Source organism: Phaenicophaeus curvirostris, chromosome 2 (genome assembly GCF_032191515.1).
Source record: "Phaenicophaeus curvirostris isolate KB17595 chromosome 2, BPBGC_Pcur_1.0, whole genome shotgun sequence".
Classification (NCBI taxonomy): Eukaryota; Metazoa; Chordata; class Aves; order Cuculiformes; family Cuculidae; genus Phaenicophaeus; species Phaenicophaeus curvirostris.
This window is the reverse complement of record NC_091393.1, coordinates 21,602,345-21,626,179: the sequence shown is the minus strand read 5'-3', so window position 1 is coordinate 21,626,179 and position 23,835 is coordinate 21,602,345. Positions and strand designations below refer to the sequence as shown.

At 40.6% G+C, this 23,835-nt stretch overlaps 1 protein-coding gene across 1 annotated transcript in view; it reads left to right on the top strand.

Moving 5' to 3' along the window:
- The first annotated feature begins 937 nt into the window (after positions 1 to 937).
- HCRTR2 (hypocretin receptor 2) overlaps positions 938 to 23,835 on the top strand; it is a 37,196-nt gene continuing 14,298 nt past the window's right edge. The window contains exons 1-3 of the mRNA XM_069850939.1: positions 938 to 1,172; positions 15,599 to 15,777; positions 17,128 to 17,371. Of these exons, the coding sequence (XP_069707040.1) occupies positions 944 to 1,172; positions 15,599 to 15,777; positions 17,128 to 17,371 (652 nt within the window). The 5' untranslated portion in view covers positions 938 to 943. The remainder of the gene's footprint in view (positions 1,173 to 15,598; positions 15,778 to 17,127; positions 17,372 to 23,835) is intronic.

Here is a 23,835-nt window from a genome sequence, read left to right as displayed (position 1 = left end):
AGCTCAATTTGGAATAGCTAAGGGGCAGTTGCTGTCTAGAAATCCTAAACTGGATGTTTGAAACAACTTCAGCACAGGGAGTTTGCAGGCTAAACTCAAGCCTACAGTGAGAACTCGGTGATCTTCAAATCTAATGAAACCCCACGCTTGCCCGATCAGTGCTCTTAAGGCTTTTCCCAAGAAGATTAATTCCTCTGTTTTAGACCAATACTCAGCCCAGTGTTAAAAGGAACACTGACAGGAGACAGCCTCGTTAGCCACTCATTTTTAATGGCCTCATTCACCCTGTTCTTCCTTCCTCTGCAGCCTTCCAGCGCCTTTCACTTCCAGGTATGTTGAAAACGTGGTATTTCGAGTAGAAAGGTCTGTGTGAGAGGGGTGAGAAGCTGAGGAGAACCAGAGGGGTGAATGAGCCAGAGATTTGGGGGAGGCGGGGGGCAGCGCAGAGATGCGGGGGTCTGAGTGGGGGGGGGCGGGGCGGTGTATGTTTTAGTGATTGATAGGAATGGTTGGACTCGATGATCCGACGGGTCTCTTCCAACCTGGTGATTCTATGATTCTATGATTCTATGTGCGGTTCTGAGGGAGGAAAATCGGCGTCGTCTGAAACGGACGTGACTTTCCCAGCGAGGGTAGGTGCAGTTCGGCACCGGGGACCCGCATCCCGCGTCCTCGGAGGATGCGCCCCCTGCCCGGCCGGGGAAAAGGCTTCTCGGGGTGTGTTGGGGACCGACGCGGATCCCCATCCTGCTCCCGCATTGGCTCCCGTAAGTTCCCGCGTCATTTTTCTCCCCACACCCCGCTCTGAGCACTGACAACCACAAGCCTCGATGGACGGGCGGGAGAAAGCTCGGATGCTCTGAAAGGCTCTGGTGGGGGGGATTTTCTTTCTTTCTTTCTTTCTTTTTTTTATTTTTCCCAGCCCCCGAACCAACCACCAGGGATGTCCGGGATTCAACCCGAGGATGCTTCTCCTCCGTGCAGGAACTGGACGACCGGCTCGGAGCTAAACGAAACGCGGGAGGCTCTTTTAACCCCTTCTTCCGACTACGACGACGAGGAGTTCCTGCGGTACCTCTGGAAGGAGTATTTGCATCCCAAGGAGTACGAATGGGCGCTGATCGCCGGCTACATCGTCGTTTTCATCGTGGCGCTCGTCGGGAACGTCCTGGGTGAGTCGCACCCCCCACCTCCCCTTTCCCCAAACTTCTTACTTGCCATGGTGGGGGGTTGGCTGGAAACGTGGGTGTCACTAGAAGTTAGGCTGAACATTAGGAAAAAAAAAATCACAGAAAGGGTCATTGGGCACTGGCAGAGGCTGCCCAGGGAGGGGGTTGAGTCACCTTCCCTGGAGGGGTTTAAGGGACGGGTGGATGAGGTGCTGAGGGACATGGTTTAGTGATTGATAGGAATGGTTGGACTCGATGATCCGGTGGGTCTCTTCCAGCCCGGTGACTCTGTGATTCTGAGGTTCTGTGATTCTAAGTTCGGGCTGTGAGGAGGGGCGGGGGGGGGGGCGGGCAGCGTGGGAACCGGCCCCGCGGGAGGGAGCTGTCCGGCGCCCCGTGGTGCTGAAACCCCGTCCCGTCCCGGCGGCTCCGCTTCTGACCCCCAGATCACTGAGCGCTCCATCCCCCTGTGTTTGAATGGGATGGGGGCTCCACCTCCTCCCTCTGCCAGCGGTGTCTGTCTTTCGGTGAAGACATTTTTTTTTCCTAAGAGCTAATCTGAGCAACTTGAGGCCGTTCCCTCTCATCCTGTTGCCGGTCACTTGGGAGAAGAGACCCCACCTCCCCACAACCTCCTTTCGGCGATGAGGTCTCCCCTCATCCCCCTTTCCTCCGGGCTAAACCACCCCCAGCTCCCTCAGCCGCTCCTGTTACGAGGATGCGAGGCGAGGGATGACGGATGGCTCGCTCCCCGCGGCTCCCGTAGAGGACGGGAGGCGAGGCGGCGCCTCCGAGCCCGCCTCCTCCCCTTCTCCCATTCATCCGTGAAGGATGCTGCGGGCGGGGGAGCGTGAATGGGAGCCGAGAGCCGGGGGAGGGAGGGATGAGGGAGCGTTTCGGGGAACGGGGAGCAGCCCTGCCCTCGCCCCCCGAGCGGTGCTCCTGCCCTCCGCTGAGATATGGCAACGGGTTACTCTCCATCGTTTCTCCGTTTAGGAATGAGGAGGTTCGAATTTGCATCAGGGACAATTCTCATGAACGGAGCGGCGCCCTAGAGCGCCCAGCCCCGCCATTCTGGGCTTCCATTCATGTTTTTCATGTCATCTGCAAGCTCTCTCGGCTCCCCGAGGCACGATGCAAACAAGATTGCAGCCAAAGAGAATATTTCGCAAGGCTTCTTTCATTTTTTTTTTTTCTTCTTGCGATGGACTGATGATATTGTTGGGGTTTTATTGCTGTTTCTCTTCTGGTTTGTGTTTCTGGAATGGTGTGCTGACTGCATGTGAACATTCAGCGTGCACGTTGGCAAACCAGTGAATTTTCAGACGGAGAGGTTACATTAAAGCTGTTCAGAAGCCTGAGCATGTTTGCTCAGCCCATTGCTCGGCAGCCAGCTTGACAGGCAGTGTAAAATCAGCACCTTCACAAACAGGCAGTAGTTTATAGGAGGAGGAAAGGTGTGCTTCTTTCTGATCTTGAACAAAGACGGTTTTAGAAGAACAACCTGTGTTTAGCTATTTGCTGCCACCCATTCTGTGAACAGGCTGTCCTTTCGTATTTAAAGATTCAAGGTCAAATATTCAGCTATAGGGATTCCCACCCCTTTTACACTTCTTTCCCCTGAAGCTACGAGGAGAAAAGCATTCCTCTCTGTGCACTTGCAAATAGAGACCATATTGGTGCTGGTGTAGAACAACTCCTCACTGACATTTGTGCGCATTATCTTTTCATTTAGGAAGGAAGCTGGCATTTGGCTGTCCACCCACCTTTCCTTTTACTTCAACTGCTGCTGCCTGAGCTGTTTGCTCTTTAAACTGCCTTTGTGCATTACACAGACCTCACCTCTCCAAGCTGCTGCTTCTGTTTACGGGCAAGTTGTTTGTGGGATCTGCAGGTGCAGGTGTTCATTAGCTGAACACAGCCTCATCTTTATGCAAGAAAACTCACACCGCACTGATTGCAAGCTCGCCTTATTTTGAGGAGAGAAATGGATGTGGCCTCATGCTATTTCCAAAGATATTTTTGTGAAACTTTATTTGGCTACCACTAAAAAAGTCTGATACAGAACAGTAGACATTTTGAAGTCTTTGAGAATCTATGTTTCCTACTTGAAAAATCCATATTCAAGATTAATCTGGGATTTAGTTATGGATCTTCTGGAAGCAGAGTAGAAATAGTTCTAATGGAAGTTTTAGTGGCTAATAGTGCTTTATACTGTCCTCCTTAATGATGCAGTGTGCTCCACTGCTTATTTTTAACCAACACTGCTGGACTAGCATGACATGTAAAGTCAATGCTATGATTCTATTTTTTCCATGTCCTATTTAGACAGCACTTAAGTAATTAGGAAAGACCCTCCACTTTCCTGTGTTGTACTGAAAAATTATATTTTTGCCTCTTATTTTGATTTATGTTTTCACATGGGGTGAAGTGTCTGATTGTGTACCAGCAGTAACATCTGTGCAAGTGGAAGGCACAGCACATCCCTCAGATATTAGTAATAAACTAGACTGAAGCATTCGGACAGTTAATTAACAACCAAGGGTACAATCAGAAGCTTGAACTTTGATTGACATCTACTGGGCTCTTGAGTGAGCTGCACTGCAGGAATTCTTCTTATAGTAGCATATAACAAGGTCTGCATTGCTACTTAGCTTTCAGTTTAATTAGGAGAATTGACAGACACTGTCCAAGCTGCTGTACAAACCAACTAAGATGAAAATCATTAGCAAGTGACTGCATTTGAATGGAAGTTTCATTCAGTGCAGTGCTTCATGTCAGTGATTCTCCTGTGTGCCCACACTGGCTGCTCAACAGACATTTCAGTGCAAGCCACTGAGAAGAAACAGAAGACATTTTTAGGACATATTTACATGAGCATTCAGAGAATTTGAAATCCAGATGATAACATCAGTATGCTCTGTCCTATTTTCTTCTTCAATCAGTCACTGTTTATTACTAGAAGCAGAATGTGTTGCGTTTAAGGACTTTCTGTTCTGCCAACAAGGCCAAAAGATTCCTTTACAGCACAGCACAGCAATGAAACTCTTGCAGCTTCTTTGCACAGCTGGTGCAAAACATAGGATTTCTGAATGAATGTATGTTGACTGTAGAGTAAATACTTGTTTCTTCTTTATTTGAAAACATTGCATGATGAACATTGCTTAAAAATAGAAAACTTGATTATTAAATAAGGAAAGATATATTTAGAATGTACGGCGGTCTCTGGTTACTGACATCATGATTCCACACTAATCAGTTGCAGAAGTTAAAAGGAGGAATAAGACCACAAGGGACTGATGAATAATGTACAGCTCCATACATTTAACTCCATCTATACAGGTAAAGAATGGGAATGGTTCTTGGTTTTCATTCGCATGTGTCAGAACTTTTGTAATTAAATGGTTGCCCTCAAGGAACATGCCTCCATCAAAACCCAAATGTACAGCAGAGAGCTCTTGATTTGATCAAAGGCTGAGTGCAGAAGCAGCAGCCTTCTGGTGCCCCACCAGCTGGGTTGCTGGGCCTCTTGGCAGCCCTTCCCAGAGCTGGCAGGAGCTGAGCTACTGAGCACACACAACCTGCCAGCACCCAGCTTGAAAGTCCTCGGCACTGCTGGCTTCTAAGGCTAACTAACCATGCAGGACATCAGTGAGGCAGTTCAGAAACTTTCTTTACTCACACAGTCTGGTGACACTTGTTTTTCTTTCCATCTCAGAATGAAACCAATTATAATTGCTCTTCTCTGGACAGCTCTATTATTTATTATCTATTTTACAGTAATGGGTAGTTATGCTGAGATCTGTACAGAACCCAACAGTGGTGCTTTCCTCAAAGAGTTTGTAGTCTGACTCATAAAGATCAACAGCATTCACTTCGTTTTTACTCATTGTAGTTTATTTTTTTTAGTACTGGAGAAGACTGGTTGTGTATAGTTCTAACACCAGAGTCCTAATCAATGCCCATCAACAAGCAACTGTCCCAAATGCTACTCTGTTCTCATTTTAAAGATATATATACCGAGGTCTATGCATACATACATGTGTTGGTAAAATTAGATGAGTCATGGATTCTCTTAAACTGTCTCTTTATCTTTATGAATCCTATTTCATTGCCATAGATGAGCCATATTTCATTTAATTGCATATTAAGTTACTGCATTTAATTTTGTCCAGATTACTTGGGGCATCTAGCATTGAAAGGCCTTTATTTTTGTAATATCAGCATGAGAGTCACCTTTATCTGTTGGATAAATAATAACTAGAGTCACATTATCATCTTAAAAAAAGATAGCACATAGGAAATGATGCAATGTTTATACCTACCTAAGACATAGAACTATGACCTCAGTTTATGTAAGAGTTTGAGTACCAACTGAAGTATGATACATTGGTGTTTGCATAATACTGGGATTATGCACACCCTTGTGAGATACACAAAAAGGAGAAAAAGCATTAAAAGATGAAGCTGTTTTGAAATTATGACCTTTTCTTTCTAGATTTTTGTATCTGGATATGTAACTAGTTCTACTCTATGTGCTTTCTGATCAGAGTCCAGAATGTGGACAGCTTGGCTTTCCTTTACTATTGATTGTGTCGAAAGACAACTCTGCCTGGTGTGAATAGTGCCGTCCTACTGAACTCAACTCTGAGAAAGGGCGATGCCCAAGATAGAAGGAAGATGAACTGCAAGAGATGCTTGGTGTCTTGAAAGTTTTTGGTTTTGTTTCATTTTAGTTTCAAGACATAGTCCTGATAAACTTATGAAACTTTTAATTTTACGCAGTCTCAAAGCTGTTGGAGCGATAGAGCAGATCTGCTGTTTAAACCTAAAATAGATGCAGCCTTGATGGTGGCAGTATATGCTTCCTAGTATTAATTTAATAGTGAGTTGTGTTTGGAAAGAATAATCTGTCTATAGAAGAAGTAAAGTAACCAGCAGAGCTATTCAGCAACTGCACAACTCCAAGACCACTTAAGACAGAGAGTAACACATCTTTGCCTCAAGTCAGGGAAGTTCTGTTCAGACAGAAATGCCTTTGAGACATTACCAAACAAAATGAAAGATGTTGTCACTTTCTGCTTTAACTGTCTTTCAAAAAAAGGAATGTTTCGGAATGCTTAAAGTTTTGTTTACTTTCTGTGTTGCATGTCAAGTGAAACCTGTTTTCAGCTGATTTACTGTACATCTCAAAAGAGGAATTTGTAAGAAGAGAGCTAGAATCAACTGTTCCCCAGGAGAAGGAGAGGTGGGAGCTAAGGGCAGCAGGGAGACTGACAGGGCAGTGCATTCACCAGCTCAGTCCTACAGTACCTAAGATCATGGTACATCTGGTGATCTTTACTAGGGTTCAGTAATCTCTCAGCAAATGCCAGACAAATCCAGAGTGATGAAGCAGGTTTGAGGTTAAGGTTGGAAGGTCAAGCCAGTGGGTGTGAGCTATGATCAAAATCAACAAGGCACACACACGCTTGCAACGTGGTCTTTGTCTGCGCTGAGTGTGAGAACTTGAGCTTAAATGCAACTCCCAGCCAAAGAGGTGACCCCCAAAAGAGGCGTGTCACAACTTTCTCTGAAAACCCTGTTCCCAGCAGCCTGATCCCAGCTTACACGTTGCCCTGTAGTGCCTGGGAAGGGGACAGAGGCTGCAAAGCCTGAGGGTTCAGGCAACCCTGACTGAATTGTGCTCTGTCTCATTGTTCTCAGCAAGGATTTTAGCCCAGTTTGGGGAATACTATATTGGCAATGTGGGTATAGATTCAAAAGTTGTACACATGCAAGATATTTGCTGTTGACTAGCAGTGAATTGTATTTTCTCATTAAAAAAATGGCATTCTTACATCTACATTAGGAACAAAACCTGACATTGAAGGTTTTTTCCTGATGTAACTCCATTTTCCAAAGTCTGTCACATGCATTTTGATGCATATAGTTTCAAAGTTGCACAGCATTTCAGGAGCATGCCTTGATTTTAATGAGTCATGCAGGTTTAAGTTGAATCATACTGAAGTGTGAAATCTTTTTATTGTAGTGTCATGTGTAGTATGATGACTATATTTATGGTCCTTCCATCTCTAACATGAAGTGTGTGTGAGGATTTTGTAGGCTTTTTATTTTTACTATGTAGAGAGAAATCAGTGTATCAAATGTGATTATGAAAAGATTGGTCATTCACTGTAGCCATATCTGCAGAAAGCACTGGAGTTACCAATTAATACCTGTAAAGACTTTTGTGTATATGTGTGTGTGTATGGTGGGACAATTTATAACCAATGTCTGTGTTAATCAGTACAGTTAGCTCAGGGCACTCTGCGATAGTTTCTTTCACTTCATCCAGAACTCACCGAACCTGGCATTTTTGTCACTCTGTTTTTATAGCATAGCAGATCTTCTGGTGATAATGCAAAGATTGTCAATTGTCTGAGATTATGTAATGAGACTGAGTTAGAAAATTAATCTGGTACTGTTTAGACACTTGTGCTGTTACTCCCAATTGTAATCTGCACATATAAACTTCCAGCAAGTAGAATTTAGTTCTTATATTTTAATCTAGTGCCATAATAATAAGGCACTACAGAAAACACAGAAGTGGGTTGGAGAACATGAACAACTCCCAGCCCTCAATTCAGTCTCTTTAAAAGCATGAGTACAAAAGAGCACTTGGGAGTTAGAAAACATCTCAGAAATATATTGCTGCAAGCAAAATAGTTGCTGTATATCTATTTTAGTTATGTAGACATTCACAGTCTTTTATTGGAGACAGTTCTCCATTAGTAAATTCCAGTGAAGCCGGTGTTCAAAAACATACTTAAAGATTTCATATGTCCAATGTTATGCAGTTACATTTCTTACAGTTTCAGTATTTTTTCCTAGAGTTTCACTAGAAAAAAAAAAAGTGATGGAACTCACACTTATATACCTGTTTATGTGTGATACATAGGGATCATGACCTAACCACCTACTCCTTTTGTCATGCACCTATGATTTGTTCAAATTTGTTGACGCATCTAGTGTGTTCTGTTCATGAGGAGCTATCACCTTACTGCCAGGCTATTTAATTCCTTTGTGTGTGCAGCCCAGAATACTGCCCATCTTTTTAGCTGTCACATCATGTATTCAAGGACAGTTCTTATCTGCTGGGTGTTATTACTGGCTGTAGGATTTTTTTCAATATTTCCTTTATAATAAATATTGAATGAAAAGGGTCTCTTCTTTCTCTGATTCTATTACTTTCTCAGCATACAACTTGTCTTATGTTGGACTTATTTTTTTTTTTTAGATAAGAGTAGTTATGTAAAAATGAAGTAATGTGTGAGCTTAGAGCTTAATAGTGATTAAGAGATGGACAGCCTAGGAAGTAGATATCATCTCCCTGTTCACAGAATATATCACTTTGTTTTAGATCTTTTGTTCTCATTGCTGGTTTCAAAACCCCCTAATTAAATATACCCTTCAATTTAGTTAAAGTGCTTCTCAACCCTTAATCAAGATCATCAATAGAGTTTTTGAAAGAGTCATGGAAAAATCTTCCTAAAACAAATAAAATAAGCTTAGTCTTAGGCACCTAATTTTTAGACTCTTAACTTAAAGCAGAAGAACCCTCAATCAGGAATCATTCATAAAGAAAGTAGTTTAGTGACAGCATTTTTCCTTACAATAGTATGTATTGACTCAGTATTTCCGCAGGGGCTCTGTCTCTCTAGAATCCCATTTGGTAGCCTATCTATTCAGCCTGACTCTCGACACGATTGTGTTGCTTGACACCCAAACCTTGATTCACAGTAGAATCATAGAATAGAATCATAGAATCACCAGGTTGGAAAAGACCCACAGGATCATGGAGTCCAACCATTCCCATCAGTCACTAAACCATGTCCCTCAGCACCTCATCCACCCGTCTTTTAAACACCTCCAGGGAAGGTGACTCAACCACCTCCTGGGCAGCCTGTTCCAGTGCCCAATAACCCTTTCCATGAAAAATTTTTTCCTAATGTCCAGCCTGAACCTCCCCTGGTGGATCTTGAGGCCATTCCCTCTTGTCCTGTCCCCTGTCACTTGGGAGAAGAGGCCAGCACCCTCCTCTCTACAACTTCCTTTTAGGTAGTTGTAGTAATGGCATGACTAAAAAGACCAAGGGGGAGAATGCCATATGAAGACCACTTAATTGCCAGCTATTTTGTGGGGATAAGAAGAAGAGAATAAGCAATGTGTGACTCAAATGTGTTTAACACATTTTTTATCACCATTTGACTATAAAATACTGTTCAGCAGTAAAGCTCTTTAGAAGCATTCTGCCTCATGCACTTGGAGATGTTGATGACCAGTGCTTGTAATCACAGCATTACCTCCAAATGATTGTTGGGTGGGCATATTAGGATATTTTAGCCAAAATCTTGTGGTACTGAATTGTCAAAGCAAAATAAAATCGTTGAAGTTTAGTATAATAGGAAAGAAAATGGCAACACTTCGCTGACATCCATCTGGGATTTATTATTCCTCAAAAATGAGATAAGAAGTAGTGTCATTCATTTATGTAAGGAAATGTCAGGTATTGCTGGTTATGGAAATTCAACTTCTATTTTGGCCAAGAAGTCACACTGGACAATGACCCATTGAATAAGAGACTGACAAGACTTCTGGAGTGTTGGGGAAATGATTTAGGGTTGACGTGCAAAAAAATAAATTGACAGCTGAACCAGCAGTCCAACAGTGGAAGGACTGCAGCACATTTAATATGCTCAAGACAGTGCAAATCTTCCAGGAGGCAAGCAGCTGCATTTTATACCAGCTGGAGCCTTTGTATTGTTTTCATATCCAGTTTGAGAATCAATGAGCTATGCTAATTGAATAGATGGCATTACAGCCATTAATTAAAATGCCCCAGGACACTAAATCAACAGGGACTAAATTTCTACATGAAAAATACCAATCTCATTGTACCATCCTATGTGAGAGGGTTTTTTACTTCAGGAATATAATGAGGTATGTAATTTTTCTTGGTGGAAATCTAATAGCATCTGTCTTAAAATTTTAACTTGGATTTGAATTTGTTACGTTTAGTCCTTCCTGGAACTTGCCTGTGAGGCTTTCTGGGGGCAGGAGATTGTGAATATTTGTATGGGTTCTGAAACAAGTATCATAACAGAACTATCCTGACTTGGTGAAAGCCTCTACAAGTTTTTCCAGACCCTGTCAGCCTGGCAATGCAAGTTAGTTTCCGAGCCTTCACTGACACTATGTGGCAGAGACAGGAATAACACTCGTGTTGCTTAAAGCTCTTCCCTCGATGCTGGCAGAAGAAAATAAAAGCATCAGCCGTGAGATGAAAGAGGTATGAGAGCTGGATTACTTAATAACCATTAGGAAAAAAGCTGCTTTTTGGGAAAGCTGGTGTGCATGTTTTCATTTGCAGTGAAGTTATTAACTGTAATTTTGAGACATTTTATAAAAAGAAAACTAAAATACAGAAAATAATAAAATACTCTAGGAGGTAATTAGGTTCCAGCAGAGTTCTAGCAGTCATGCACAGTAGGAACACATTTCTCAGTTTCCTTTCTCTCACATGCCTCTCCCACTTTTAAAAAAAAATTCTGATCCTCTCTTCTTGAATGCCTGTATTAATACGATTTTCCCCACTTTCTTCCTCACTCCTATTTATACCTGGGAACATCAAAGGTTGCATTTAATTTTAAATTGATTTTCATGTATTTCTAAATGGAGGTTTTAGTTAGAGCTATTTTTGCAGTTTCATAGGTTTTCAGCAGAGGTCTGAAGAGCTCAGCTGGGCCACTACATTGTGCCCTAACTAAGCAGGCATCTTGTTAACTCTGTGGTGTCTCCCAAGGTTTCTAGAAAGGCTAGTGCTGGCCTCATCTCCTCTTTTATTATTTTGGAGTACTTTTTGATAAGATATACTCTCAGTCGAGAATCTTTACTAACCTTTCTCATCCTTGTTTCTCTTCTCCAAGCTGAGTGGAAAGCCACAGCTCTCTGCAATTTCACTCTGGAAATGCAGATGGCATTTCACACTCAAATGGAGCTTCTTTTCTCAACCGTGTTTCTTTAGGGTTTATGTAGGAGCTCAGTGCCTCCACTTCTCTATAGAACCACCTGAGATGCAAATGCGTGTTTAAAGGAGTGAGAGTGGAGAGTATACCAAATTGTCTTGTCTGTAAAATAAAAGTTTTTTTTCAACACAGGCTACAGCATCTTTCTTGATGACCTGGTAGATCACTGGTGTATCAATGAAGCTGTTGTCCAGCACTACTGAATGACCTAGTACTGTAGTAGACTCAGAAAGTCAAGTCTGGAAACTTGAAGCAAATGATACTATTCTGTCCTATTCAAATAACTCGTAACAAATCCTCACAGCTCTGTTTAGACTTGCTCTGAACACAAAACATTATCAACGCTTGTGCAGGTTGACAACAATGCTACAACCAGCAGAGGGCAATGAGGGAAAAGCTGGCTTGGTTTTACACGGCTTTCTCTTCAGAAGCTTTTTTACATAAACTCGGGGTTTTTTACATTCATGGAATAAGTTTCTGGGATATTTAATTGTTATGGTAGCATATAAGCATTCTAATTAAGATGCTTTTGTGCTATGTGCAGTGCAAAGAATAGAAAATTATGTTGCAAAGAACAGATTAAGTCCAAAGGGGAAACACAAGTATAAACAGAGAAATCTAAAGTAATGAATTATACTGCATTTCTGTGTTTGTAAATTTTTTTTTCCACCTTTCAGGTTTTTCTTTCCCCCATAGATTAGTATTCAAAGGAATTCAGAGCTAATTTCTGTATATTGGCTTTTCTGCAATTGCTGCTTCCTAAGTAGCAAGGGGCATAGTCTTTTATATTTCTCTGAGGAATAGAAGGAACTGGAGTTCATATAAATTCCATCCAAGTTAAGCCAGCGTGATCTGGAAGGCTTAGTACAGAGGTGGGAATTAGGAGTCTAGGTTTCTCAGTCTGTGTCTGATTTACTCTATGGCCTTCAATGACTTCTGTTCTGCATTGCACTTGCTTTGCATCAAGGATGAAAATGATAATATTTTCTTAGCTCTCTGGGGTATCATGAGGTTTCATTTGCTCATACTGATAGGAAGCTTTGAACACAAAATGCAAAATGCTATGAATTGATTTCTGAAACCATTTGCTGCCAATGAGATTGACCTCACATTTGTTAACTTAATGATTTGCTTTACTAGAAATAATGTTGGTCTTCAGGTGTTTTCCCCAAACAGGTCAGCGCAGGAATGAGAACAGGCCTTGTCAAAGAACTTACATAAGTACTTAAACGTTGCACCTTTAGGCATTGACATCTTTGGCTGAAAATCATGCAGTTGTCTGAATCGAGTAGAATGTAGGACTGTTGAAACCACAGCAAAAGAACAAAGTAGCCAGACTCTGAACTTTTAAGACAAGGTTTTATTTTACTTTTGCCTGTTGATGAAAGAAATCAAAAGTACAGAAAAACATTGTGACTTAATATTAACTGTTACCTGAGGAGGGTGCTGGGCTCTTCTCCCAAGTGACAGGGGACAGGACAAGAGGGAATGGCCTCAAGCTCCACCAGGGGAGATTTAGGCTGGACATTAGGAAAAAATTTTTCACAGAAAGGGTCATTGGGCACTGGAACAGGCTGCCCAGGGAGGTGGTTGATTCCCCTTCCCTGGAGGTGTTTAAGGCACGGGTGGACGAGGTGCTAAGGTACATGGTTTAGTGTTTGATAGGAATGGTTGGACTCGATGATCCTGTGGGTCTCTTCCAACCTGGTTATTCTATGATTCTATGATTCTATGATTCTATGATTCTAAGTGTGTGACAGGACCGTACTTCCAATATGAATTACACTCAAGACAAAGACCAAGCCTTAAGTAAAAGCAAAAATATTAAGAATTTTAGTGTTTAAATTGTTGAAAGTCAAATAGCATTTGAAATTTCTTTCTGCAGCATTGCATTTCCAGCTGTGGACAACATTCCAGAGGGATGCAATGTATTATCTTCCTTGATAGGTACTGCGTCTGCATTGTCATAATGCAAGTTATAACTGTAGTGATCCCATGAACCAAGTGACTATGACAAACTCTGGACAGCTATTTTGTAATTATCATGCAATGCTATAGAATTAATTACTTTAGTAGGTAACAAATTTCCAAAATAGAAAGCAAATACGATTAATATGTTTCCTTTTTTGATTTATAAGCCTTGCCTTTTAGATATCTGAGGCTGTAGCTAAGGGAACCTGAAATTCTGTATTTAGGAAGAAAACAATAGAAGAAATAGATTCTCTGGGATATTTTCCCAAAAAAAACATACAAGAAGAGTGAAGAGATTTGCAGAGGGGTTTTGACTTGCATTTACAGGACCATGATAGATGTATATCAAAGACTAAATTTATACAAGCTTTAGAATTTGGAACCATGTCTGCAACGCATTAAAATATATGAAGAACATCTGTTGTGGCACAGCAGGGGTTCTGGATGAAACTTGGAAGCCTATGTCCTAAAGGCAGTTGATAAAAATCACCTTCTCTTAGAGAAATTGGAGGCCACCTAGGCTTTCCCTTTGTCCTACATTACTAGTAAATGTCTAAACATAGTCACACTTCTAGCATTTAGAAGTGTTCTAAATTCAGCTCCTTCTAAAGCTCTAGTAAGGTCTTCAATGCTTCTGATTTTGGGCACTGCACTCCAACCATGATACAGTCTGAAGAGTGTACAGAGAACAACACCAAGTATGGTTGCAGAGGTTGTAAACATGACTGGGAGTGAAAGATTAAGAATTCTGAAGTTGTACAGTCTAAAAAGAGAACTGAGGAAAGATGCAACAGTAATCTTTACATATGTGAAGCATTGCTGCAGGGGAAAACTCTTCATTCCTTCCTGTGTACAGGGAAAAAAATAAAGAAAAGTAGATTAGACATTAGAAGAATTTTTTTTAATAGGGAAGATAGTTGAACATTGCGCTGTAATTGAGAGAGGCATGATATCTTCAAATGTAACAGAGTTTAAAATGTAAACTTGGCAGCAATGACTTAGTGGTAGTCTTGCTGTACTTGTGTTGGTCTACAGACTCAAACAAGACAAGTTTCGTGGAATGAAGTAATATATTTTATTAGATGAACTGATGCAGCTGGGAGACAGACACAACCTTTCGGACACACCATTCTTCTTAGGATCTGAAAAAGCATCTGATCTCAGGAGCTTATGTGCCTTAAAGTCTGTGTATTTTTTTTTCCAGCTGTGTTAGCTAGATTAATAAGAAAATGACTTAACTAGCTGATTCTGTTTTAGATTTGGACAACCTCTTGAGGACCCCTCTCGCTATGCTGTAGTGTTCGGTGATGTGTTTAATATATCTAAATTAAGCACAGTGCTATATCCTGAGAGATTAAGGAAACTTTGAAACTTCATCCAGATTTGCATGATGGATGAATTATTGTTTACCGGAGAAGAACCTTTGATGTACAATGGGTTGCAGTGCTTTCTTACAAGAAGTATTGTGACATTTTCAGAAAATTTTGTGGAATAGTGTTTAAAGAACTTCTGGTTTCTGAATCTAAAGCATTCAAAAGCCATTTATTGCTACAGTCTCTCTGGATTTTACTTCAAAAGATATTAAAAAAATTTAGGCTAGTTTCTCAGACTCAGATTTGGCATTTTTAATGTATTAGCTTATGAATTTAATGAAACTTTGTTAAAGGGGTGACTTGTCTCCTTCTGAAAGCCTTTCAAATTGAAAAAAGGGGAAAAGAAAAGCTATAAAACAAGCTTTAGAGGCACATCTTGTAAAGAGTCTGCTACATGCCACTTTCGATTACAGTATTTGTCATCAAAAATAACACACATTTAAAATGGTCATCACTTAATACTGCAAAAATTATCTTTATTCACTTATCTCAAATTTCAGTTACCCAGACAACTGTTATAGATTCTCTGCAGAGCCAATAGATATATTATGCCTAGGAAAATGTTTTAGAAAGTGATTGTTTTCTTGGTGCAGTTTACAAGATTCCACATCGTAGCAATTTGAATTAAGCGTCACACTATCATGAGAAAAAGAGAAGCTCCTACAAAGGTTTATCTATATCACTCTAGATTAGAGCCAATCAATTAAAACAGACATGAAAAAGGTATGTGAATACTTAGAGAAGATAATACTGGCAGGAAAATGAGCTGCTTTATATAAGAGATTGTTTCCCATGGTGAAAAACTACTCTTTATGTACTAAGATTCTCTCCATATGTAGCCTCTTGTTTCCACTCTGGAAGAAAACACATGGAAGAAAACACACTGAACTACATATTCAAATATCATGTGTTAAACAAAGGACACAAACATTTCCTTAGTTCTGCAAAGCCAAGAGTTTTCCTGTTGAAACATTCCCTAACTCAGTTCCATCTAGCTAACTCATCTTTCCAAATTCAGTTTGCATTGCAGTGTGGAAGAATCATCACATGCGGACAGTTACCAACTATTTTATAGTGAATCTCTCTCTGGCTGACATTCTGGTCACAATTACTTGTCTTCCAGCAACTTTAGTAGTCGACATCACAGAAACGTGGTTCTTTGGGCAGCCCCTCTGCAAAGTGATCCCCTACTTACAGGTATCATTTTACTGTGTTTATATATGCGTTACCCATGGTACAAAAAAAGAGAAAGAGCAATAGGTTCTTCCTACTAGTGATATGTCTATGCCTGCTACTAAAGTTCGTATCTCAGGGTACCTGCTGAGAATTACAGGATTGTTCAACTCGTGAATATATTTATGCTTAATAAATATTGTTCTTAGTCCATCTGATTGTTAGACTTGAGTAATGCACTTTCTGAGACCTTTGTCTGATGCTTTCCACTTTTTTTGATCTTTTTTAATAATTCAGTAGGGATATAAAGTAATAAAAATAGCTGTAAATAGAATTATGGTAATTTACACCCTGCGTTTGTGGAACTTAACAGCTACACAAGTGTCCAGGACACAGAATCCAAACTTCCAAAGGGAGTCCAGGCTTTCATATGTGTTTAGTAACTTACTTTGCATTCTTCAGAATTACTCAAAGTATCCAGGTTCACTGGGAGTTGATGTTAAGCAATAATTGCACCACTTGCATCAGTGGACCAGTGGACTTGCATCAAAATGATTGACAAATAATACCTTTTCTGAGGATACCTAGTTAGACTGGACATACTAGAATGACAAGCACTTGGCCTTTCAGTCATTATTAACCAAAAGAATTGCACAGAATTCTGAGTGCATGCAGGTGATCAGCTCTGTACCTCCAGCACAATTTATATTTTAAGCAGATAACTGTAGCCATGTTGTCAAGGACAACAGTTCTCCAGCAAGTATGTCCTCTATTTGATACAATCAAAATCACAATTTTTTTTTCAAAGGCTCCATTCTAGTAGAAGAAAATCTGAAGAGAAAGTGAAATGATCACCCAGTCTACAAAGTGAAAGAGTAAAATTAAAGCGATAGGTCATTTCCTATACTGGATAGAAGGTAAAATGACTGAGCCTGCCTTAAGCTTATTGTTGTTGTTTTTATGAGACCATGAATTTCAATTGTTCCTGTGAGAACTGAACAGGCAAAATGATGGTACTGGTATCCAAATGTAATGTAGAAAACAAAAAAAATCAAAGTTGTTGTACAAAGAAAAAAGGTCTAATCAGTTGTCTAATGTTGTCTAATTCTAACTTACACAAGTTTGGGTAGGATCCTGTTCTGTGGATTGTCATGTAGGTTCTAGGGAGACCACAGCAGATGCGGATATCTATTCTAAATATGTATGAAGTGGTTTTAAAATGAGTCTTTTTCTGGGAATAATTTCTATTCCATAATTGCATATAAAGATCTAACTATGTTGAAAATAGAAATAATTTTTTAAACTTGGAAAAAATGTAATAAATTTTTAAAGCTCTGAAAAAAATACATTTATATAATATTTCCTTCTCTTTAGACAGTTTCAGTCTCTGTGTCTGTACTAACACTCAGCTGCATTGCTTTGGATCGATGGTATGCAATTTGTCACCCTTTGATGTTTAAAAGCACAGCCAAGCGAGCAAGGAACAGCATTATAATTATCTGGATTGTGTCCTGCATCATAATGATTCCTCAGGCTATTGTTATGGAGTGCAGCAGTGTGTTCCCAGGATTAGCCAATAAAACCACCTTGTTCACAGTGTGTGATGAGCACTGGGGAGGTGAGTGTGTCATTGACCATAAAGACTGAATTTGTACTGCTGTTAAGTAATAAAAGGACATATTAATATGCAGCCCAGTTGCATAAACATATCACAAAATGTTCTTAATTATATAAGCTTTCTGAGAACTACCTTTTTTTCAAATACTGTGAAATCCTATTTTCTTTTGTATAACTAAGACTTAAAGTACATTTGAAAACAAGTTTAAATGAATGAGGCTGGTTTGTGTCTTGACCGTGTTAATGTTTCCCAGAGGGCAGAGGTGTTCCCACCCTTAAATGCTTATGCTTATATAATTCTGTGATCGATGGACATTGCAGGTTTATAAAGGCTTTAGTATTTAGCCTTGAGAAATAACCACATGAGAACAGAATTTCTGTTTACCTGATATATTGCTTTTGCTAATTGCTGATATTTAATTAGTCTTTATAGATATCTCCTGGGACTTCGACACAAATTGCATGTCATTACAGAATTTACAGAGATGTCATTGATACAGGGTAGTGAGTTAGTCTACAATTTGAAATTTGCCATGAACAAGATCATTTAAATAACTTCTTAAAATGCATTCACCTACAAATTATTCTACCCAAGAAGTATAATTCTGCCTTTCCAGATTAATTCTGAATCTAACCTATTCTATATTTTAATTCAACTGTAAGAAGCCATAAGGGTTGCCAGCGAATAACTACTTGTATTTTGTGTCTGTTCACAGCAAGTGGTGTTAGCCAGCAACCCACTTGAATGGTTAAGACTCAACTCTGGTGGGCCTTGGCGTAACTCCATTGCTAATAGAGCGTGTGAGCTGCACGCTGTGACTCTGACACTGGATATAATGACCATCAGTAATACCATTATTCACACATGGGAAAATAAAGCCAAGTTTGCAAAAACATGTAACTAAAAGGTGCCTGTTTAATAGCCTTGATTTGTATTGAAACACAATCAGATTCTTTACCAGAAATGTCTCTGTAGAAGAAGATTCCAGTCCTGTGAACAATTAAGATAAAAAAACAACTGGATCACCTGTACTTAATTATCATGATAAATTAGTTGAAGCAACTTGAACTGCTGAGAGCTCTTCCATGTGCTGTTTTGGAAGTTACTCCCCTGATAACAGCCCCTGCAGGGCCACTGGGGGATTAGTGAGAAGATGTTGGCTATCACGTTCCCTGTTCTTTATCTTTTTCATCCCAGTTAGTCCTCTGAGACAAGGTAGTAGGGCAGAGATGGCCCTTAGCTACCTGGCACTCATTGCAAACAAAGATGTGATGGATGTGGTTAAGCTGTGAATGTTGTACTTGCTGTTTCACTGGAGAGGATATATCAGCTTTTTGTTTCTAGTCTTCTTTCTTCATCTGAGAGCAATTCTGTACTTCAGTCTGCTGCTTGATGCCGCAGTATTTATACGACTATTTTCTTTCACAGCATTCAATGAAAGTACAATTTGTGTCCACTTATTTTGGCTGCAGAACTAATTATCCATGCCTCCACCACTTTAAGGTCAGAACTGCAGCAAAGTGTCTATCAATCAGCCTAAAAAAATGAAAATTATGTAGTTAATTGATTAGAAAGTCAGCAGAGCGTTTCATCAGACAACACAGGCTCAAAATTTCCAATTCTTCATTGGCTACTTTTTGATTCCCCAACAGAAATTTTCACTTGAAAATTACAGAGTCTGTATTTCGGACTTGGAACTGTTTTGAAGAGTGCCTCTCCTTCAGTGCTGCGCTGAAATAGCTGCAGCCCACAGATATGCCTGAGCTGAAGCACCCGTTATACAAAGGGAAAAAAGCCAAAACTCCTACATGTTTGCAAGACTCTGTTCAGGCTGGTCCAACATGAAATCCATTGATCTTCAGGTTATGATGTGAGCCTTAACTTGGATGTTTGGAGAGGCAGAAAGGGGTGTAACAAAGGCAAGCACTTGTGCATAGAATTAAGGTATTTTTAAGTGTGGCTTCAGAAATGAAATGTAAACACTCCAAAACTACTTTTGGGGGATGGGGGTAAATGTATGTTGAGCATGAAATGAAAATAATTTTGCATTAAAAATGCATTAAAGTTTTCAGAAATGGGAAGTTTTCATTCCACTGAAAAATAGCAATCCTATTTTTATCCCACTGCCTTTTTAATGAATTATTCTTCTAATGATAATGCACTATCATTGCTAGTTATTATGCTGGTGCATTTCAGCTATCCATAAAAAAATAATCCTCTCCACTTCCTAAGAATAGCTTATCATAGTAACTTGAAAGAAGAACCTTTCTGTGCTTTACAAGTAGTTGCTCAAATAATGAAATTTTTTACTAAATATAGAGTTAACCATACATTATCAATGGGGATAAAATACAAGATATCACAGAATCACTAGGTTGGAAAAGACCCACTGGATCATTGAGCCTAACCATTCCTATCAATCACTAAACTATGTCCCTCAGCACCTTGTCCACCCGTGCCTTAAACACCTCCAGGGAAGGTGACTCAACCACCTCCCGGGAAGGTGACTCAACCACCTCCCTGGGCAGCCTCTGCCAGTGCCCAATGACCCTTTCTGGGAAAATTTTTTCCTAATGTCCAGCCTAAACCTCCCCTGGTGGAGCTTGAGGCCATTCCCTCTTGTCCTGTCCCCTGTCACTTGGGAGAAGAGGCCAGCACCCTCCTCTCCACAACCTCCTTTCAGGTAGTTATAGAGAGCAATGAGGTCTCCCCTCAGCCTCCTCTTCTCCAGGCTAAACACCCCCAGCTCTCTCAGCCGTTCCTCATAAGGCCTGTTCTCCAGCCCCCTCACCAGCTTCATTGCTCTTCTCTGGACTCGCTCCAGAGCCTCAACATCCTTCTTGTGGTGAGGGGCCCAGAACTGAACACAGGATTCGAGGAGCGGTCTCACCAGTGCCGAGTACAGAGGGAGGATAACCTCCCTGGACCTGCTGGTCACGCCGTTTCTGATACAAGCCAAGATGCCATTGGCCTTCTTGGCCACCTGGGCACACTGCTGGCTCATGTTCAGTCGCTGTCAACCAACACGCCCAGGTCCCTCTCCTCCAGGCAGCTTTCTAGACAGACTTCTCCCAGTCTGTAGCACTGCATAGGGTTGTTGTGCCCCAAGTGCAGGACCCGGCATTTGGCCTTGTTAAACCTCATGCCATTGGACTCTGTCCAGCGGTCCAGCCTGTTCAGATCCCTTTGCAGAGCCTCCCGACCCTCCAGCAGATCCACGTTTCCACCCAGCTTAGTGTCGTCCGCAAACTTGCTAAGGGTGCACTCGATGCCTTCATCCAGGTCATTGATAAAGACATTGAACAGGGCTGGTCCCAGCACTGAGCCCTGGTATATGTAGATGTCAGCATCCCTTTCAGACGATGGAGAGTAGAGTGTCATTAGCTACAAATAATTTCCATTCAGCTGAAGATGTCTAGGGACAATGAGTTGGGCCAAAGCATAGAAGATGCAGATTTTCTACTGAAAACTAGGGCTCGAAATCACAAAAGACTTTCAAGCTTAAGAACAAAAGAACATGGACAGTAGTTTGAAAAGACCGGTAAGCTTTGAGGCCAGAAGAAGGAATAGAAAGCTAACATTTCCAAAGAAAGTAGTTGCATTTCTGTTGGATTTTGGTTTGTCTTTTTTTTTTTTTTCTGGGAGTATTGAAGGTCAAACAATGCTCACTCTGAGGAGGCTGAAGGAGAAAGAAATTCATATTCTTACAAATAAGCTATATTTCAGAGAGGAAGTGAAGATGTAGATCTTCCATACATTCAAGACACCCCGGGCAAATCCTATAGGAGAGTCAATTAAAATGAAAGGTATTATATCTGAGTGTTTACTGCTTTGTTTAGAACTGCATATAATTGGTACTATCTAAAATTAAGGTACATCCGATAAAATCTTTACAGAGCGCTATATGCACTGTATGTCTCAAAGATCTTAAATTGTTAATTGTCAAGGTTGAGACTGCAAAAAGGGCATGCTTAATGACATTTTACAAAGTGTTTTGGAAGTCTATTCTAATTCAAGGCTACTGAAACATGAGGTGCTTTGGAGGACTAATGGGAAGCTATGTCCAGGAAATTGTCGGACATGGCAAAGCAGGAGATATTACTGTACCCTACCGAGACTTAGGTCCAGCTGCTGAAATCCATACAAGTTTGATGAGTGTCTGGAAGGAAGGTCTGGTCAGCACTGTGATGCTTGAGCTTCATAATGGTGAACAAATATTGGCCACCCTAACTAATAAGATTTCAATCATGCTGTTGGAGAGCTGCCAGTGACTGCAAATGGAGCAATAGTTCAGCCTAAAACAGGGCTCAATTTCTTTTTAATTGCTTCTGACATTCCTGAATATAAAATACATTGCCAATTCTAGGTTGAGAGTTTTTCATTTTGAGTACTGTCTAATAACAATATTTTATTTGGGAATGCAGAAGGATCCAACATGTGACCTATTCAGACTCACTTAAGGAGCCAGTGTTGGCCACAGTTCTATAATAGTCTGTAATTGCTATGTGCTGAATTTGATGATAAAGTGCCAAAATAAAAGAAACATATATTAAAATCAATTTGCTATGTGTCCAAGTCAGCTAAATACATTCCCTCAGAGCTGTCCACAAATACAGTGTTAGCCAAAGTGCATTAGCCAACCCCTTTGCAAATGATAAAAAGAATATGGAGATAATCCTTCCCTAAAACTGCAGGGTTGAATGGAAACAAAGAGAAGACTTCGTTTAGTACAAAAAACTTATTACTTTAATTTTGGAAAACAAATAGCTGGAAAATGCATTATTACATGAAGGTTTATACATCCTGTGTTCAGAATTTAAGGAAAAAATTGTGGAATGTTTTAATGCAGAAGGAAGTGATAATATTTCTGATACTAAAATTATGCTTGGTGTTATTGTGAATTGATAACTCAGGCAAAACAGATCAGGTTTGAAAATGTAATTTTAGCATTAGCTAACTGTAAGTCCTGTGACATAAGTATATAGTTTGGAAAAGACCACGTTGTGTGGTTGAATTTTCTGATCTATGGGTATCCACTTAACATCTGCATTTATTAAGCCTTATTCTAAAAGTATGCTCTGTTAGCTGCTTTGCTTCTTCATACTGGTATCTCCAAAGCCTCATAGGTGACCTTCTGAGACTAGAGAACCTGGGGACTCTCTGCTCATGCTCATCAAACCTGATAGTCTTCTTGTTTATCCATATTCTTAGGGAAGCTGTCAAGAGTAACAATTTCATTATGCACCTATGCCTTAAAGGAGTATTTCACTCGCTAGACGTATCAAAGACTTTTTAGGCTGGGTTGTTTTCAGGCTGCATACATACATATCCTGTATGTATATATGTATTTACACAAATGTAGTAAAATTCTGGCAAAAATCCAGAAGCTGTAGTTTCAATCTTTTACCTCCTTGCTTTATTGAACAAGAGTCTGGGACTGGAACACACCACCAAGAAGGGAGCTTTTTTAAAGTTTAGAATTTGTTAAAGCTTAAAATTTTTTAAATTTAGAATTTGTTTAATAACCCCTGCAGCAGACAGAAGAGTTGTTTTAGCATACTGATCCCTTATCATGTGGAGCAATCATACCAAATGACTGGTGCTGAGGAGGAACATCAATCTCACCCCATTCAATTCCCCATAAACACCTGCTTGCTTTTTGTCCCCTTTCCTTTTCAGTAGAACATCAGTCAGTGATGTGAGAATCATTAATTACTTCTTAAAGAGAAAGTTACACCAGCTAAGAATAATCTCACCCTGTCCCAAAGACTATTAAGTAACCACGGAAGGCAAAGACACTTCTCTTCTTCTTGGCAGTAAGAAATTCAGCAGTCCCAGTCAAGCAGCTGACGTATCACCAGTACCATAGACTGATTGATTTTCTCATTCAAGGAGCCTGGAACTCACTCCCTTGATAAATGAACAGTATCCCAAACCAGCCCTTCCTCCATCTTTCTGCTGTGATTTTCAAACAGCTTTGAAGCTTTTCTTTGGCTTGAGAAGCTAAACAGAGTCGTGCTTCTTAGGGAAAATTCCTACAGAGGGCTTTGCCCTGGGTGGAGGAGGGACAGGTTTCCTTTGATGTTTAGCAGCTGGCACTTTCCAGGTGGCTAAACTTCAAAGGCAAATGTTAGGATCTTCTTCCAACCTGGTCCATCAGTTCTTTGTAGATAGCTAGGCTCATTTAATGTTTCACTTTACTTGGAATGCTAAATTGGAAGCAATAAACTCCAGATGGCCTCTTAAATATGTACCATCCTACCTGAAAGGGGCCTGGCTGCCTGCAGAGCATTGAAGAGACAGGTGGCATCTCCTTCTGAGCAGAAAGAATGTAATTTCAGCTCTGACCTCCCATGATCCCAGTAAGTCACATTACTCCAGTTTCTCCTTAATCTCTCCACCTGTGAAGCATGCATGCATTTCCCTGTCTGACAGGACTGCTGTGAGGCTGCATTTTCTGAAAT